Source organism: Bradysia coprophila, unplaced genomic scaffold (assembly GCF_014529535.1).
Source record: "Bradysia coprophila strain Holo2 unplaced genomic scaffold, BU_Bcop_v1 contig_145, whole genome shotgun sequence".
Taxonomy (NCBI): Eukaryota; Metazoa; Arthropoda; class Insecta; order Diptera; family Sciaridae; genus Bradysia; species Bradysia coprophila.
In genome coordinates, this window is record NW_023503416.1 from 68522 (window position 1) to 86621 (window position 18100).

General features: G+C 35.7%; 3 protein-coding genes across 6 annotated transcripts; 1 reads left to right on the plus strand and 2 right to left on the minus strand.

Annotated features, from left to right (window-relative positions):
* Nucleotides 1-531: 531 nt before the first annotated feature.
* On the minus strand, nt 532-6255 carry LOC119074195 (solute carrier family 26 member 6). Of its 2 annotated transcripts, none has more exons than XM_037180189.1 (11): nt 6065-6255; nt 3623-3731; nt 3421-3551; nt 2999-3348; nt 2615-2707; nt 2392-2556; nt 2101-2329; nt 1872-2044; nt 1632-1808; nt 1420-1568; nt 532-1361 (listed from the first exon to the last, which is right to left on the minus strand). In XM_037180189.1, exons 2-11 carry the CDS (start codon nt 3652-3654, stop codon nt 830-832), a joined length of 2031 nt encoding a protein of 676 aa, XP_037036084.1. In that variant the 5' UTR covers nt 3655-3731; nt 6065-6255; the 3' UTR covers nt 532-829. The 2 variants fall into 2 exon arrangements, with proteins under 2 accessions (XP_037036084.1, XP_037036085.1); XM_037180190.1 differs by lacking the exon at nt 6065-6255 and adding an exon at nt 3805-4098.
* Nucleotides 6256-7083: 828 nt separating this feature from the next.
* LOC119074196 (transmembrane protein 53-B) lies at nt 7084-11023 on the plus strand. 3 transcript variants are annotated; one of them, XM_037180191.1, is made up of 7 exons: nt 7084-7457; nt 9274-9392; nt 9782-9957; nt 10015-10080; nt 10149-10277; nt 10339-10402; nt 10466-11023. In XM_037180191.1, the coding sequence occupies exons 1-7, from the start codon at nt 7311-7313 to the stop codon at nt 10782-10784; spliced, it is 1020 nt and encodes a 339-aa protein (XP_037036086.1). In that variant the 5' UTR covers nt 7084-7310; the 3' UTR covers nt 10785-11023. The 3 variants fall into 3 exon arrangements, with proteins under 3 accessions (XP_037036086.1, XP_037036087.1, XP_037036088.1); XM_037180192.1 differs by having other exon boundaries at nt 9782-9947; nt 10005-10080; XM_037180193.1 differs by lacking the exon at nt 7084-7457 and adding an exon at nt 7533-7903.
* Nucleotides 11024-11914: 891 nt separating this feature from the next.
* LOC119074198 (E3 ubiquitin-protein ligase SH3RF1) lies at nt 11915-17048 on the minus strand. The gene is made up of 10 exons (XM_037180194.1): nt 16512-17048; nt 16214-16451; nt 15803-16150; nt 15466-15735; nt 15196-15410; nt 14814-15134; nt 14505-14745; nt 14310-14444; nt 14013-14234; nt 11915-13822 (listed from the first exon to the last, which is right to left on the minus strand). Exons 1-10 carry the CDS (start codon nt 16732-16734, stop codon nt 13651-13653), a joined length of 2385 nt encoding a protein of 794 aa, XP_037036089.1. The 5' UTR covers nt 16735-17048; the 3' UTR covers nt 11915-13650.
* Between the last annotated feature and the right edge of the window lie 1052 nt (nt 17049-18100).

An 18100-nucleotide genomic window follows, 5' to 3' on the forward strand; every position in this document is an offset into this window, starting at 1 on the left:
AATGGATGATGAGAAGGTGTTAAAAATTCCGGTGTTTAATCGGTTGTCATTAATTTGTTTCCGTTCTAACTAACTCACAGCCTATCTTCATCATTCATTGATCAATTAACCGAATAAGTTGGAGATTGGGTTGGGACTGGTCCAAATAAATGTATAACGACTTCGTAGAGACTTCCAACGCATGGTAGAGAAAATCCCGTTCCTAAGCTATGATCCGAAACTTTATTTAACAATTTCATTGCCAGAACTCGCATCTGGGTCGTTTTTTTTTGCAAAAATTCCGTGAAAATTCTGAACCATTTGTTAGAACTTAATCCGAATTTTTCAGAATTAAAATTCCCGAAAAGAAGTCCTGTTCCGGCTAGTGCTATTCGTAAATCAATTAAATTTTGAGTCCCATCCCTTAACTTGACGAGAAAACTTTTATTCACAATTCTGTTCACGCAAGTTTTTTTAATTCTAATGGTTGATGTGATATCGCCAACTAACCATCAGATCTACCGTATTCCGAACAAAAACACAAAGAAGAACTTTGATACAAAAATATTTTTTTATTTGCTTTTTCTTCAGAAGAAATTAAAATAACTCGAAAATAAAATGAATTTTGTGTATAACAAACATAAAGAAATATAAGAAAAGTAGTGAACATGTGGCTTAAAAAACTAAAATGGTTTTCTGAATCCCATTCACAAATTTTATGTACTTTAAAAGGCACCTTAAGTAATTTGTTTCAACGATCACAATGTCCGGTCCGTTACCTCAAAAATGGTTTTTATTGTACTTTTGCTTTACTATAAATAACTCTTATAACCGCAACCATCACGGAATATTATATACTCTCTTTGTGCGTGGCTTTGGCATAAATAACAGCATCGTGGATGGACGCCAATACTTTAAATTTACCCACACCCAACATTTCGGCATGTTTGATGGCATCGAAGACGCGATCATTCGGACTTGTCAACACCATTTGTGTATTGAACAGTTCCATCTCCTTTTGAATTTCGATCAGACATTTACTGCCGGCTATATCCAGATGTGTAACGTGCGCTAAGTCGATAATCAGCGTTTTCGTGTCGATTAATTTCTCAGCCTCTGCCAACTGTAACGAGGCCTTGCGTATTGCCTTGGGGGTGATTGAAATTCTCTTGTACAGATAGCGTTTGAACGATGTGACCGACGCAAAGTTTATCGCGCCGATATATTGGAATATTTTGATGGCTTCGATTTCTTTGGCACGTCTATGTGTCGACATATCCACATAAATATCTGTATTCGGTATAACACCCAGCTGGCATGCTTTCATTTTCCAACCTTTGATGTATAGGGCCGTTAGTGACACACAAATGCCCAAAACGAGTCTGAAAATGTGTTTCATGAATGGTCGATATTTGAAGCACTTTATCACTCTTATCATACCCGACGTCAACATCGACTAGAACAACTGCGATGAAGGTGACGACCCACGAAATCGCTTCCAACTTTCCTTCCCTATAAAATCTAGGCAGTGCGGCAGCTTGAACGTACATTCCTTTCAAAGCGACCACAATTATTCCGGATAGGACACACTGATTCAAATGGAAGATTGTCGGTAAAAAATCGAAACAAAATAATTGAAAATGTTGCGTTACCCTCGGCAATACTTCGAATACAGGACCGATCCACAGTAATACGATTAAAATCAACACAGCCGATACAACGGAAGCAATTTGTGTCTTGCCGCCCGTTTGTTCTTGAATTAAGGAACGAGATAATGAAGTGCCATTAGGAACGCACGCAAATAGACCACCAATTATGTTACTGAAGCCCTGCAAATAAAACAGTGTCCACTAAGATGCTTAAAGAGAAAATATTTTCAAAAAAAAATCTACCAAAGCCAACATCTCCTGATTAGCCCTCACTTCGTAGCTCTGCTTTTTAGCGAAAATCATTGCCATTGATATCGTTACACTGTAACTGACTATCGATATCGCGATCGCATCGACTGCCACAATCCATAGCAATTTTACTGGAGGCATAACAGGTGGTGGAAGCCCAATTGGAACTGTAATAAATGATCAGGTTAATTTCTAAATTTGAGTTTAAACGGATGCGACTTACTAGCTCCGACCAATTTAACCTTGTATGCTTCATCAAACTTCAACAAAAATGAAGCGGCAGTCCCGGCAACAACAGCGATTAACTCTGCAGGTACTGGGAATTTGAATAGTTTGGCTGCTTTAGGCTTAACTACTTCATTCATGATAACCATGAATATTATCACCGACAAGGATATGCCAACTGTATAAGGATTAGCATCTAACAGGCTCTTGATGCAATCAATCACTGTCTGCAGAAGAGACATTTAAATCATCAAATCTGGAAATGTTCTACACGTTCGGTATAACTTACGAATATGATTTTGAATGCTCCTTTATGGCTGGGGATCTTAATGCCGAATAAGTCTTTTAATTGACTGACTAGCACATGTACCGCAGCTCCAGTTGTGAATCCATTCACTAGAGGTTCGCTAAGCAACGTTGCCAAGTGTCCCAGTTGCAAAACGCTCATCAGAATCTACATTTTTGCTTTCGTTATATTCATTATAAAAATGTAAATTTATTAACATCAGTACTTGCTGCAAACCGCACATAAAAGCAACTGCCGTAACAACCTGTATAGGACTGTATGTGTCTGAAACGTCACTCAATGTCGCATTATCTGTGGACTGTAATTGTATAGTCGTTAAAATGATCAACAAAAACGTAGATAAGCGAGTGTGGTAGCCGAAAAGCATTCTTTCCAGTACTTTTCAGTTAAAGTCGAGGGGAAACTACGAGAGCAAACTCTGTCCCATCAACTTCCATTGGTGCATCTATTGGCTTTTAATATTTCCATCTATTGGTAAATGGCAAATAGCATCTGCACCAGTATTTGCTCGCGTAGTTTACCCATCGGAACGCTCGAAAACAAAAATTCAACAAATCTTGTTGAAATTGCAAAATATTTTCGTTCTTACCGCGGTGATGGCTGGTCCAAAAGTTGCGTGTGTTTGCACCACTTTCAAGGTCATCAAACTAATAACTGACAGCGTTCCCACGCTGATATGCCGTGATGTTCCAAACACAAAATACGTAAGGGTCGGAAAAAAAGCCATATACAGCCCTGAGCTAGGAGTTACACCGGCCAACAATCCATAGGCCATTCCTTGAGGTATGTGCATAACGGCAACTGTCATGCCAGCTGTTAGATCGCCAGCTATACTGTTCTTGAACGAGTATTTGGGAAGCCATTTAAGTACGGGTACCAGATTTAAAATAAACCTCAAGAAACTGAATTTAGCGAAGGAATGCTTGATGTTGTCGAGATCTGGAAGTGAGTTAATACTTCCCAAATAAAAACAATTTACGGTCCATGCTTGGTAACAACGAAATACTTAACAGTTTTTGTTTGGCTTTTGGTACAGAGATAAGTCGTTAACATTTTGTTGAAATAAGACCTTCCGATTTATGTCGTACGATGGTAATGGAGCAGACTTCTTCAATTCGTTGGATGTATTTGTCACATCGTCGCTATTCCGAATAAATTAATTGTTCTTTACTGGTGGTATGTTAAAGACATGGTAAGTTACGCATAAACTCACGCTAATATATCATTTTCATTATCGTCTGCCATTGTGACGATATAATCACTGCCTATTCTATTATCACTGTATTCCTTTTATGTCTTTCGATAAACGTGATCATCCCAACCTAAAACAAATTTACAAGATAAATTTACACTTAAGACTTATTCTGGGCGATTTATGAAAGAAATTAGTTCAACCTCAATCGAAGTCAGTTCACGCAATCAACTGCTTTCAGATAAAACATATCAGCAAATAAAAATTGGACTGATCTCTGCACATACAGATTTTCAAAATTAATTTGTTTATCAAAAACCAAACCAAATAAATTACAAAACAAAAAAATTATTAAACTGATCGTAATTCACGCAAGTAAGAGGAAAAAAAACCCTATTTTTCATCCGGTCATAATTTAACAAAATAAATATCTATCAACGCGAGACACCATATAAAACTGTTCAGCATTGAACATCTTCTGTAAAACTGAAATGTAAATTTTACTCGCGTCTCACAATTGAACTGTTGGCATATGACTGATAAACTCATAATACTAATAAAATTCTACGTCATAAGACATCGTCATCACATGCAATTGAGAGATAGCTACGATACTAATCGAAGTCTATTTTGAGTGGCTAGAGACGATAAATTAATAAGTTTGATCGTAAATCGAACATCATTAATTGTTAGCTTATACCATTTATATTGTGTATTCGAGTGTGTGATAATTCCAATGTCGTAACAACAATTTTTTGATTAGCATGGCTATAGACGAATAAATTTGAACTATTTGCAAAATTTGGAAAACATTATTTTGATAAGCAGCTGGAAATAACTCAGTCTTTATTAAAAATCGTTGTGTGATGAAATTCACCATTTGGTTTGGATTTAATTATTCGAAACAAAAAGTATCCATCCATCCATTCCATTGTCTAACCAGTTGGAGTAGGATCGATCAATCTTCCTTTCTCGAAATTAGAATTTTATTATTTACCAGACTTAAAGTTTACATTGACACGTTAACCTATTGACGCCTTTGACAACATAAATGTGTTTTGTAAACAGGTTCGAAGCAAGTTTTTAACTCTAATTAATACTCATGTTGTCGCGGTGATTAACATTTTACATACGGTAAGTAATGTTTAAAAAACACTTTTATACTTAATTAGTCTGACGCTTTTTCGACTTGATGAAGCTTTATTAAAGAGTCCTTAGGGAGGAGTAAGAACGATAATAAATTTCTTTCATTATATGTAACGTCCAAACCTAAGAGTAATTTTACACCAATACATGTATGCGTAATTTTGTTCGAAATTTCCTCTTTAGGTTTAATTACTCTTAGGTCCAAACAACTAATATTAGGGTACGATACATCACAGAATCCACTTATCTATAAATGACTTTATCGCAAAATGACCTACGCGCGTAAATTTACTACTCAATTTATTATTAGTGACCAAATTTGTAATTGCTGTCAGTTGAATCTTCAAGTAGAAAGATAATTTATGAGAACCTTGATAATGTTGCGACAAAATAACAGAAACCATTCGCACGTGCGAGCGTATGGTGTAGATAGTAGAATCTAATTACGTAAATAACTATTTAAGCTCCTCAAACGGATTGTCTAGTTGGAGTAAATGATGAAAATATTTTTTTATCTTTATTGCATTTAATCTAATACACCAATTGAAGGTGAATGACTGATTTCATACAAACAATTTGTTGATTATTTTAAGGGATTAAGCAAGAAGTTGCGAAGAGGTGAGAAGCTAATATTGAAATTTCTTTCTACAGATGTTTGTTTTTCACATGTTCACTTGTTTCTCACGTTTAACAGCAAATCATTGCATGTTAGGTTGGTCCTTGACCGAGTTCCAAAAGAAAGTTGCACGCGGATTTTTTACATTAGGTTCTGGACGTCATAATACGCTCATAAATAAATGAGAATTGTTAAAAGCTTGACCTTATGCACACACATACACAGTTCCACATTTAATTTTACCTTAAATATACGGCGAGCAATGCTCCAAAATTATTCATTTTTTATACAAAAATTTATTGAATTTTACTTGTTGTTTTCCAATCTTATTTACTTGTTGCTTGTGCTAGTCGCAAATACAACAATTTCCTAACAATAACCGTTCTCAAAGACTATTTTCAAATACAAGTTCGCGTTGTTTCTATTTTCGTGTATTTACCGTGTATATTTTGAGAATCAAGGTGATGAAAGAAAGACAAATTATATTCAATCACACACATCAATTTAACATTGATAATGATCTTCTTGCGAGTATCTCTTTTTCATTTGCAACGGATAATTCAATCCATATCTCTTATTACCGAAAGTGGATCAACTCATTTAGCAACACATTATTAATGAAAAAGGCAATTCAAAGAAAGGAAACTTTAGATTAACAGAGATTCAACCTATAAATGAGCACCAATCACTTAAAAACTCACCACTTCGATTTTCACGTTAATTTTCTTTTGTTCTAAGTTAACAACTCATATAATGCGACACCTCTTCGAAGTAATTATTGTCTATTTCCAGTTCTCTTGTTATGTAACGTCTGTTGTTGTCTAAGACCATTTTTAATGATAACGCCGTTAACATATCAACAAAAACACAAAAACTTTTTGCAATGTCAATAAAACAGCTGATCGTAGTTCAACACCAATATCGACCGTAGTACGAGTACACATTTGTGAGAGTTTGCGCGATGCATTCATTCACTGAACGCATACAATCGCCATCTATCTTTCATTACATGTTTTGTTGATGAATGAATGGTTGTTCAAAAAGAAAATTGTGTCCGTATAATCCATATGTCTCAAGTTAAGCTTTGTGCTTAAGCGTTACCTAGAGTAAATAGATCAAATATTTTGGAGTTCTCACAAGGCACAGTCATTAGTAAGGTTGACAAGTTCAGTTTCAGTGTGAATTTCATTGATCCGAGGCGAAACTGTGGTCAATCAACTCATGAAAAGAAACCTTTTCAATTTTAATTTCGAGTAAATAAGAGGTAAATCTTAAAAATCAAAAGCTTCGCGTGTCTCAGACAAATTACACTTCGCCTAAATACCCGAAATAGTAGATAGATATCCACAACTTACAGAGAAGCTTCTTAACTTTGAAACCGTTATCTGCAGTCAGAAATTTTCACTACACTTATCACCCACTTTACTCTCACCCACCCTCCCCCTTTAAGTTAATTAAATTCACCAATCGCAATCGTTTAAGTAATCAAAATTAAATGTGTTGCTGGACACCACTATTAACGTTTTGTACGTATTATTCTAAGTTCAATGAGGTCTACTTCAACGTCATTGATTTATATATCCTATATCCTATCCAACCCTGCAATACAGCAACATTACAACATGTATTGTATACGCGATCTTCACATATACCATTACGTGTAAAATTGAATACAATCACATCAACGTGGAATATGAACCGACAGTCACTGCACCGAATACTCAATATATTCATTTTGTATAGTACAGTCAGCCTATTCAAAACCAAAAGCAGTCCATAGAATTAATAAGTCGGAAAATGATCTAAAATTCAAATCGAACTTTTATTCACTAAGCTCCAAGTCAAATGAATTTGATTTTGTGTAATTGAAATAGTTCGCACAAAGTGAAGAAAACGTGAAAAATCAATATCGAATCCATTGATTTGTAGATTCTATTTTGGTTGAAAATGTCATTGTACAGACTGTCAGTTCGGTTGATATCAAATAATTTCAGCAACGATATCAAAATCAATTTTCGGAATACAAATCAGCAGATAGTTCCAGGTGCAAATATTCAGACACATCGGAATTTCTGTGCATTGCAAAAGAAACATGTGAGTAAAATGTATCTGGTCTATTAATAAAAACCGCGACTTGATTACGCGTGGTGTATAAAAGCAAACTAGAAATTGTTATGTCGTGAATGTATTCGTGTAACTTTGTGGCGATAAAGCATATAAAAATAATTATTTTATCTTGTGAACTCGACAAATTATGAATTTTTAATTTGTAATATGTATTGTTTGTGAGAGTCCGTCTGATTGATCCGAATTAACAAAGAAATGATGATGCAAATCATCTATTATTCATACATCCGATTCGATGTCTTACGATGGTAGTTGTTCGTTATCAATTCTTTGGATCTATGATTATCATTGACGCGATTATGTATTTGATGTGAATAAAAATCGATTAATAAGTTGACCGTTTATCGAATTTATTGAATAGCTAAAGTCACCTTTAAGTTCTGATATTGCAAACATTTAGCTTCGTAACTGTGGTAAATGGAATTAACATTTTTGTTTCCTTAAGGTCACATTTAGTACAAAAATTACAAAAAATCTTATTCATTTTTAACTCTAAATTACATGTCATTGTAGCCATAACAAATCGTTTAAACCAAACGAGTTACATTTTCATTTGTGTCTTAACGTTGTGGCTTTACACTAAATTTTTCTAGTTTTTTTTTTATCGGCACGTAAAAAGTAGTCAAGGTCTCAGCAGTGTTGAGACTCAAACTACAACCAGATTGTAAATGTAAGAATTTCATTTTCACAAAATCGTAACTCTGGTCAATCGCATATTAAGTGTTATGCAGATCTATGATTTCATTTTTCAATGTAAAAATTGTAGAATTACGAGAAAAATGTCTCAGTAGATCTCCTGAAAACCAAAAGTCCAGAAAATGTCTTTACACTAAAAATTGTCACAGCTGAGAAACTTAACCTCGTGTTAACCTGTTACAGACGCTAAACCAGTATTATTATCGGGTCTATTACTTCCATCGATCAAAGTATTTGTAATCTACTGATTTCAAATCTTGTACTTCAATTTTTTTACATAAATTTTACAATAAAAAGACCATATTACCCAGAGTTTCTCATTGTTTTTGTCGCCATTGAATAGGTGAATAGCCGGGACAGGTAATAATAATGATTTACGATTCTATGTGACAAAAATGATGAAAATGATTTGTTGGGTGATTATTTACTCGTCTTCGGCTCGGTTCAGCCTATATACTAACAAAAATAGTATTTTACATGACTAGGGATAAAAAGATGAGTAGAGTTTTCGTGTGAATTTTGTTGATCCGAGGCGAAGCCGAGGTCAATAAACACACGAAAACGAGACTTTTCATTTTTTTATCCCGAGTTATGTAACGGATTTTACATGATAAGGGCGTCGAAAGAAGTGCTTGAAACATGAAAAGTACGGTTTTCGACGCATGTAGCACGTAAATGATATTTCCTCGGACATTTCTGTCCCGTAGCTTCGTAATGTAGTATGAGCCGATTGTTATGTAAAGTTAATAGGTCAAATTTTCACTACTGATAGGGCCAGACAATGTTCAGTCCGTTTCAATATCATCGATATTATGCTGAAAGATTACATTTTTAGAGATTTATTTTAGTTGATCGCTCTAATTTTATATATGTGAAGGTATACAATGAATGAGTATTTCAAGATAACGATAACCGTGATTGTCGAAAATCCGACGGATGATAAAATTACACAATCGAGCTAATCCATGCATGAAAATTTCAGAGCAATCAAATAACTTGTTTGTGTATCGCGTGGGCTTCATTCAAAAATTTGGCTGCAAATAAAGAACTCTTACAAATCGTATTTTTTTGCTTACTATAATTTCAGGACGTAATGCCTCCAAACGCGATGAATGCACGGAATCTCGCTATTCAGGAAATCACAAAAAATATCCAGCTTTATTCGGGGAAACCGAGAAAAGCTGGTATCGATCCGAAAACTCTAAGGTTAGTATTCTACAACGTTTGTTTTCTTATTGTTGAGAAATATCGATCCGAATACGTTTGTTTGACTTAGGCTAGCTGTTTATCTAAGTGTTAGTGAAATGATTGGATAATACTTACTTTGAACTTTACAAAATATACTTGCGGTTGTCGATAATCTGTATACATGTTATTTAATGATTTTTCCTTGTACATCAAAACATTATTGTAGACTTGTTGTTATGAATTGAATAGTTTCTATCGAATAATATTCTAATTCATTGGTGTCATATTTGAGAGTGTTTTTTTGTGAGTAATTTTTATTGTTACAAAATCTTCCGACAATTTTAATTTTAAATTGCCATAAGACCAGACGCATCATTTCATTGAATTTTGTGTGTTCACCTCTTTAGATTAAATGATCCCATTGATAAGCCTCTGGTTATTATGCTCAGCTGGTTGCTGGCAAAACAGAAGCATCTATCAAAATTCGCCGAACTCTACATCGAACAGGGCTACGATGTTGTAACGGTAGCAATCACACCGTGGCAGCTGTTGTGGCCTGCGAAAGGAACGCAAGTAAATGCAGGTTAAACTTTTCCAAATTTCAAATTTACATAACACCGAAACCGACAGTTAATTTCAGCCGATTTGCTAAAATTTTTGGAAAATAATCCGATGTACAATCCGTTGTTGTTGCACGGATTCTCAGGTTGGTTTTAAATGAATCGTCATCTCCTGGTTATTTGCTGTAATTCAATTTTGTTTTTGATCCAACAGTGGGAGGTTACATGTGGGGTGAATGCTTGGTACATATGGCTCGCGACCAGGAGCGATATAGTTCCATCTTGAATCGAATTTCCGGACAAATTTGGGATAGTGCGGCAGATATTACCGAAATACCAGTGGGTATGTTGTCTTCGAACATAATTTTCTTGTGAGAGAGTACAAATTCGTTTGAAATTCATAGGTGTACCAAAGGCTTTGTTCCCTACCAATCAGGCCTTACAGAATGCTCTCAGACATTACATGGTGTAAGTGTAATCGAATTGGATTGTTGATTTATGTCTTATTTATACAAAATTTCCATCGACCAGTTACCACATGAAAACATTCCATGATGCAGCGACCATGCATTACATACGATCTAGTCAAATGTTTCACAGTACATTGGTAAAAAGTCCGGCCTTATTTCTACTTTCGAAAACCGATCCAGTTGGTGCTGTCGCTTCGAATCAGCGAGTCCGAGAAAGCTGGGAGTCGTTAGGCATTTCTTGCTCGTGGAAATGTTGGGACCAATCGCCCCATGTCGGTCATTTCCACAAACACAGAGAGGAGTACGTTGAGACATTGTTCAATCATTTGCGATCGATTAATATGATCGGCTTTGCGGATAAACTCAGAGCGAAATTATAAGACGATTGACCAGTGACGTAGCGAATTTTTATTTTTATATTTGTGAGGAGGAGAGAGTTAACTTGATTGCAAACTTGTATGATTTTCGTTTGATAAAAAAGGGGGTATTTAGTTGCACACTTTAAATGTTTGATTCCTTATTGTTTATTGAAATTGCTCTAGGAAGTGTAAGTATAGATTAATCGTCAGTTGTATTACTAATGTAGATGAAATTAAAATCCTGTCTTTGTATTACGAAATGTTGTCTTTTTCTATTGTTTTCATTTAAAAGTTCCAAGTTGGACAACATCAGAATCAACGAATGTAGAAGGCAAAAATCGAGCCGACGCTGGACACTGTACTATGGGTGAAATCTGAACCAAATATGGACTATGAAAATGGAATATTGAAATCGAAAGTGTCACAAAATTAGAATCTTTGTTTTCAGCGACATTAGGACAAAAAATCCTCACTCGAATTTTCTATAGTAATTTAACTGTTGAAATAACTCGAAAATTCAAGTCATAATTGTGTTTAATTTATATCTGTCTAGAATTCATAGGTCCTCTGAATTTATAACTCCGAAAGACACGAAACTATCGAAATTTGATAACTTTGAAAAATTCTTGCTCTCGTGATTTATTCTATGGAAGATGAGAAACACGAGGCAGGATCGGTTCCTATCAAAATTGCGGCTATCAATTTGTTTTACAATTTTTCAAGACAAATACAAAAGTGACAGTTCGGGGAGAAAATATCTATTATCTCCCCTGTCAAAACAAGATAAAGTGTCAACAAAATTTCATTTTTTCATTGCCTTTTGAGGTAGAAAATAAGGCTAATCACACAACGTTTATGTAACTCAACTTTTACGCAACGCAGTATTTCCCAAGGGAGATAAGTACTACATTATCGACTCGGCTAATTCAAAAAGATCCAATTATTATTTTATTGCTGATATCATCTCATCTATTTTGAAATATTTCCTTAAATTTCGTCCTTTACGATCGAAATACGATAATGTTATACCGGTTGTATAAATACTGATGATGAAAATAAACTAGCGTCGAATGCAACATTCAGAATGTCAATGCTAATGAGTGTTAAAGGGGCATCCGTATTATATTGTCAATTATAATATTTCGCTGAAGTGAAACGCAAATTAGTATTTTTATTTAACCTACAATTTATTGCATAAATATCAAAATGTCACATAGACAAATATTGTCTATTGTTCGAAATGCTTAATATCAATACGTACAATTTTAACTAGTCAATTTTCTATTAAATGTAATAAGCGAATTCCAATTTATTTTTTACCTTATATTTCACTAACAAAACTAAATTATACTTAAACCTAACATATGTATTCAAATTCATACGTTGTTCGCTGTTAATTAAGGATTCCTGTCTTTCAGTTATCAGTTTACGATTGGGTTCTACAGTTCTTCAATCATTCGTACGGTAAAATTGTCGGGTCTTCTTTTGATAAATAAGAGACGTCAAACTTAATGTACATAGTGCTAACGGGGGTCCTTCAATTTGACATATAAATGAAAAAGAGATTGATTCAGATCAGACTATTCGTCAGCAAATAAATAGAATTTCAGTTCAGGAAATATTATTTTAAAGTTCCATCCTCTCTATAGGGAAAGAGGGCCAGTGGCAGTGTCATCTAAAACTCTCAAGTAATAAGGGAATTTATGGAAAATGTAAAATAATGTTGTTCATGGTCTGTGTATCGAGTTGCTGCATTGATTTATTCGTTAATTTAGCGACAATTTTAAACTTAGACAATTAAATAAAAAATAGAGTGGCAGGTAAGCGTTAGTGAATTTGAGGTACACTACATCGAAGATACAATGATTTGCAGTCGACAACAGATGCTTTCGCTTGTATGGGTTGGTGCTACAGTAGTGAAATCTTTAAACAGTTCAGCATCATGCTCATCCCGACAGTATGACATGAAGTGGACCACTACTGTAGTACCAATATGTGCAACTGAATCTCGAGCTGAATGCTATAAATCTTATTAATTTCGATTTGTAGACTAAAAGTCTCTAAAAGAACCTGTTCCGAAGGTTTTTTTAAAATTCCTTTTCAATTTTTTTTAAATTATGGGTGCTAAGGGTGTTTTTTGCCCTTGAGGTATTTTTTCCTACTGCTGTGATACTTCTCTCATTTCTCTATATATTCGTTATGGAGAAATGAAAGAAGTTGGAGAAATAAGAGATTTAGAAAAAGACGGTCATTTAGAAAGCACTGTAATTTATGGTGTCATGAAAAAATTGTATGTGGAAGTCAACCCCAAACATTTGTTTCCCTAGAAATTTTCCGATCCATTTTACACTTACAAAAATTCGTAGAAGTTTCTGAGATATCTTTTTTCACTCTAGCCCCCGTGGCTAGAGAAACTTCAATGAATTTTCGTGGTAGTTGTAAAATGGATCGGAGTCTACACAGATCTGAGTTAACTCACTGAGCCCTTCCCATTCAGAAACCTTTAGAACATGCTAATTACGTACTTTGGAACACTTTATCGAAATTCGAACCCCTGAAACCGTTTATATATTGAGTCACTGAATTATAATTGTTTAACGATTGCTTTGTAAATTGCTAAAAATATTTTTTTTTTTAAATAAAGAACGGTACAGCGAAGTAAACATTTTTTGCTTCAACAAAAGTTTATAAAAAAAATTATTTTTAAAATGCATTTAAAATACAGTCTTGGCATTTGACACCATTAAAAATATTGCAAATTACGTTGATGTAGTCTATGACTTTTTAACGATATAGAAGTTTAAAAATAAAAGTTAAAAAAAGTTAAAAAATAAATTAAAATAAAAAAAAATTGATAAAAAAATAAAATTGAAAAAACAAAATTGTTTTAAATATCCGGCTCAACAAATGATGCAGGAAATAATCCCATTTTACCGGTTCTGGCTAGAGATCCCTTAAACCATCCGTTGTCCCGTTTTTTGTGCACATAAACAATGTCGCCAACATTCAATTCCAATTCGAATTCGCTATTCGGTGGATATGGAACGATGCACCGAAACCTATACACGGAATTATAACAAGAAACATTAATATTGGTCATCACACGGCCATGGCTAGATTAGTGAAACGAGTGTCACTTTTAAAATTGACTTTTCGTTGTAAAATTTATAATTAATGACTTGTGGCGTTTTCAACCTATAATCCCCTGGCTGAATACGCATTTTCCCACATTATTCAATCAGTACTCACCGCTCTTTGTGAATGGCGCTGTTATGATGAGATTTGTTGGACTTAGCACCATTGGCGGTGATTTGCGAAGATAATGTTGCAGCATCCAGACTCTGTGATTTGCGGTGCTGTGATTGTGCTACATGATTGCTACTCGTTGCTGGCATTTGTGCGTGTCTCTCACTGTCAGCCACATTTTCAGTCAAGCCACATAACCGATTAGCTTCGAAACTGCTACGAACACTAAGTCGAAGCGAAAAAGGTTAAGTTGGGATGGTGTTTATGTTTATCTCAATAGCATTAATAGTAGACACATACCCGTGCAACGATGGTCGTTCTTTATGGCCTTTCAGACGCTGTGATCCGAACATGTTAGCTGTAGGCTCAGCACAATTGGATGAATGAACGTCCATGGGAAGGTTGTGGAGTAATTGACTCGGACACGATCCAGATCTACAGCAGATACCATAGTCAATGAAGAAAACCGAGACATAGCGACAAATTCCAACTTACCGAACATGAACCGGATGTGACATGTGTATATTTCGCTTGCTTGATGACGATGGCCCGGGCGGTGGTGACGAGCTTATGTCCTCGAAAACTGGATTGTCCATGGAATATGTGGCTGCCGATGTATTATTCGACGGAGATTTGGACCGTTTCATATTTGTGATTCGTTTCATTAGACTAACTGCCGTGGAAGATGTTGTCGTTTCTTTTTTGTCTTTGCTACTGCTTGATGATTGTGAAGAACCTGCTTCGATCCATGAGAAGACATTCACTAAACAATTGCTTGTCAGGCCTTGAGTATCATTTACTCACCACCGACTGTTGTTGGGTCGCTCTTTCTATTAAAAAAGGTTTCGACGTTACCTAAAGGCTTGGACCACACTGATCCATACAGAACTGTTCCATTGCGTCTCGGTGGCAATTCTGGTGGCGTTGCTGATTTATGGCTTGACGATTGACTGCTGTGTGACGATTTTTGCTTTTCTTGGCGTTTCAAATTGGATATTTGATTGTATTCGCGGTGAGTGCTTCGCAGTGGTGTCACATAATTTCCCGGGAAAACGCCAGATTTGTGGGCTCGATTCGAACCTTTGTACCAGCCATCTTGACATCTTTCAGTTACAAAGTAGATAGCTGTTGCATTGGAAAGAATAACCGATATTAAAATGTCTGAGTCAATTAACGGGAGACCTACATCCTTTCTTCAATTCCAGTTCGTCCGATTTTTGTGGTTTGTACGGATAGAGAGCAACATACGTGGCAGGAAGACTCGGTATCACTGCAGTCACTTTCGATGATCCCGATTTGTGGCTTCCGTCACTATGGCGCGACGCTACAGGTTTTGGATCTGATTTATTGAGACAACCATTTGATTCAGCCTGTGGAACACTGAGTATTTCGGCAGAGTGGCTGCAAATAATGAATTGAGTTAAACGGTCTCAGTGGCATATTGACAATGTAATACCGATTGATACGTTGATTGCTGTTAGCAGGAGGTGTCAAAACGTTAATCATTGAATGTCGATTCGTTTTGTTTTCGTGCTTAGTGGCTACATTAAAAGGCGATAATAAATTGTTCGTTGGACTGCTAGGTGTTGTACTTGATGTTGAACTTGTGTTGGAAGGAGAAGAATTTGGACTGGACATAGTTGAACTCGATTCAGTCGATGAGATTGGTTCAATGTGCGGGTGAGGTGTGGGCGGAACTGTGCGTGTCGATTGTGCGAATTGTGACCTGTAAATATGGACAATTTAAATGACTTTAGTAAGATTGTCTCTATTCGATCTAAGCGAGCACATACTGCGGCACAATTTCCATTAGTGTTTTGGCAAGAGAATTCATTTCGACAAAGGCTATCGGAAAAATTCCAATAACATCACCAATACGCCCTTCAGCCCAATTATGATCAACGCGGCGAAACACGTTGATGATAGCACCTTTTTTGAATGTCAGACATCCTTCCTCTTCGCTAGGTCCCATTCGAAAATCGTACAAGGCTTTGCATTGCGCTTGTGGCAGAGGTACAATCACCTGCACGTGATTGATGGGAAAAACGCCCTGTCGACCACAAGCCAATTCACCGACAAACCAATTCAAATCGATGCGTTTGCGTAAGATGATGTGATCGCCCTTCTTAAAACTGATGTCCCTGTTGATCAATTACAGTCATTTATTACTGCTCAAACAGTTCGACAGACCGCAGCTAACGTACCCATTTTCTTTCGATACGAAGTCGTACAGTGCCTTGGCATGTGGTGCAACTAAAGTTGGATTTGGATTCTTTTTTGCTGACGTTGAGGAGGACGTTTGTTGAATAATATTCTGTTCATCTAAAGTCCGGTTCGTAATTAAGTTTGGATGGTTCAATGGTTGCTGGATATCTAACGGCGGCAGTTCTTTTTGTGATGATATGACCGTGTTAATTTGATTGTGTGATGCATTTTTCATGCCTAGATCGATAGAATATTTGACAGTTATTTCGTTGGGATCATTCTAGCAAAACAATTCACCTTCGAGTATTCTCATCAGTAAGACATTCGGAGGTAGTTCATCGATTTTCATTTCCACAAGTACTCGACACTCTGGACATCTCAAAGACCCCTGTGATGACACAATAACTTCCAAACATTTCCGACAGAATGTGTGTTGACATGGAAGCACTTTCGAATTTAAATTTAATCTTTCCAAACATACGGAGCACTCCAATAAATCATTTAATGTGCGCTCGTCCATTTTTGCAGCCGAAAATTGCACGGATTGCACAATAATAGCATAGATCGAAAATTTAAAATTCTAAATGTAAAGATGGACTGCACATTCACCAAATTTCACTTGATCAAACGGCAATTGTTTTAAACATTTCTCGGAGCACAGCTATTCAGTTTCGCACGGATCATCAATTAAAAAACGTAAAGGCATCCTTTTCACTGAAAAATTTCGAAATTATTTTCCCTTTTTCGTGAGGATTGTCAGGAATGTTGAAGCCATTGTACACTTGCTAGATTAACATGACAGTTTGAATGAGTCAAAATTTTGCAATTTCTTTTGTGGTGTCAAACGGCCTCACATTGCTCACATTTTTATCATTACACCTGTCGCATCAAAAGTAGTACTAGAATCAATGCTTACATCAAAATGTCTTAAAGACTGCAGAGTGCAGGGAGTTGTTGTCATTTTATTCATACTGCTTCTTCTACAAATTTTATTCACTCAAATAAAGAAGATTTTTCAATTTACAAGAAACGAAACACCACTGTATGTAACGTTTTGATAAAGTTTCATTGAGAGGAGTGGCTACTGCTTCATCTGTAAAAGCCGTTTCGCTTTCCGTTTACTTCACTCCGACGACCCCAACACTTCTATGGTTTGAACGAACTATCACGCAAATGGAGAAGGCAACAATAGTGTAAATTGCTGTAAATTGCAATAATTGAAAAGCTATCTCAATGCACACTCCCTATAAGAAAATCTACATCTGTTATCGAAGACAAACGATTAGTTTGAGTTAAGGTCATATTATAGCAAAATCTTATCAAAACCAATGAAGTAATAGATTTTTTAGTTGTGGTATATCCTCTAAGGTCAAAAGAAGTAGCTGAGTGTTTACACGAAAATTATACCCAAAGCCTCGCCCAAATTGATAACTTTGGGGAAGTAACGCAGATACAGATACATGGGTTGTTGGAAACTGGGGAACGGATGGAAAGAACTGGTTCGGTCGAAATACTTTTTAATAATGACAAACAACATTTAGAATTTTGATTAAGGCTACTGTGTAGAAACACAAATTAATTCCTGCTACTTTGATTTCTCCAACACTCCTCCTCAAAGTTACATGATCCTGTTTTACTCCTCCTCAAAGTTAGTGTAGAAATTCGAGTTCCTCTCACAGTGGAATCAGTGGAATAAAGTAAAGAAACACGACCGTTTTATAAGAAACGTTTAAAGCAAGTAAGAAGTTCAATTAAGTAATTTATCTAATCGTAATTTATCTATTCTATTCAACTTATCGAACCGCGATTTTGCTCCTTGTTCATCCGCCATAATCGTTTGTAATTCTTCACACGATACTTCGCTACGCTGCTATGCTCCTGCTACG

Excerpts from the sequence above, each read along its gene's own strand:
- LOC119074195 (XM_037180189.1), bottom strand. The coding sequence starts at position 3,654 with ATGGCAGACGATAATGAAAATGATATATTAGC. Across the intron at positions 2,708-2,998 it reads TTGGACCAGCCATCACCGCG|TCCACAGATAATGCGACATT; the intron begins GTAAGAACGAAA and ends ATACAATTACAG. Across the intron at positions 1,569-1,631 it reads TATTCGAAGTATTGCCGAGG|TGTGTCCTATCCGGAATAAT; the intron begins GTAACGCAACAT and ends CATTTGAATCAG.
- LOC119074196 (XM_037180191.1), top strand. The coding sequence starts at position 7,311 with ATGTCATTGTACAGACTGTCAGTTCGGTTGATATCAAATAATTTCAGC. Across the intron at positions 7,458-9,273 it reads GTGCATTGCAAAAGAAACAT|GACGTAATGCCTCCAAACGC; the intron begins GTGAGTAAAATG and ends CTATAATTTCAG. Across the intron at positions 9,958-10,014 it reads AGGAACGCAAGTAAATGCAG|CCGATTTGCTAAAATTTTTG; the intron begins GTTAAACTTTTC and ends AGTTAATTTCAG.
- LOC119074198 (XM_037180194.1), bottom strand. The coding sequence starts at position 16,734 with ATGGACGAGCGCACATTAAATGATTTATTGGAGTGCTCCGTATGTTTG. Across the intron at positions 15,411-15,465 it reads AGCAATCAACGTATCAATCG|CCACTCTGCCGAAATACTCA; the intron begins GTATTACATTGT and ends CATTATTTGCAG. Across the intron at positions 14,445-14,504 it reads TCACATCCGGTTCATGTTCG|ATCTGGATCGTGTCCGAGTC; the intron begins GTAAGTTGGAAT and ends TATCTGCTGTAG.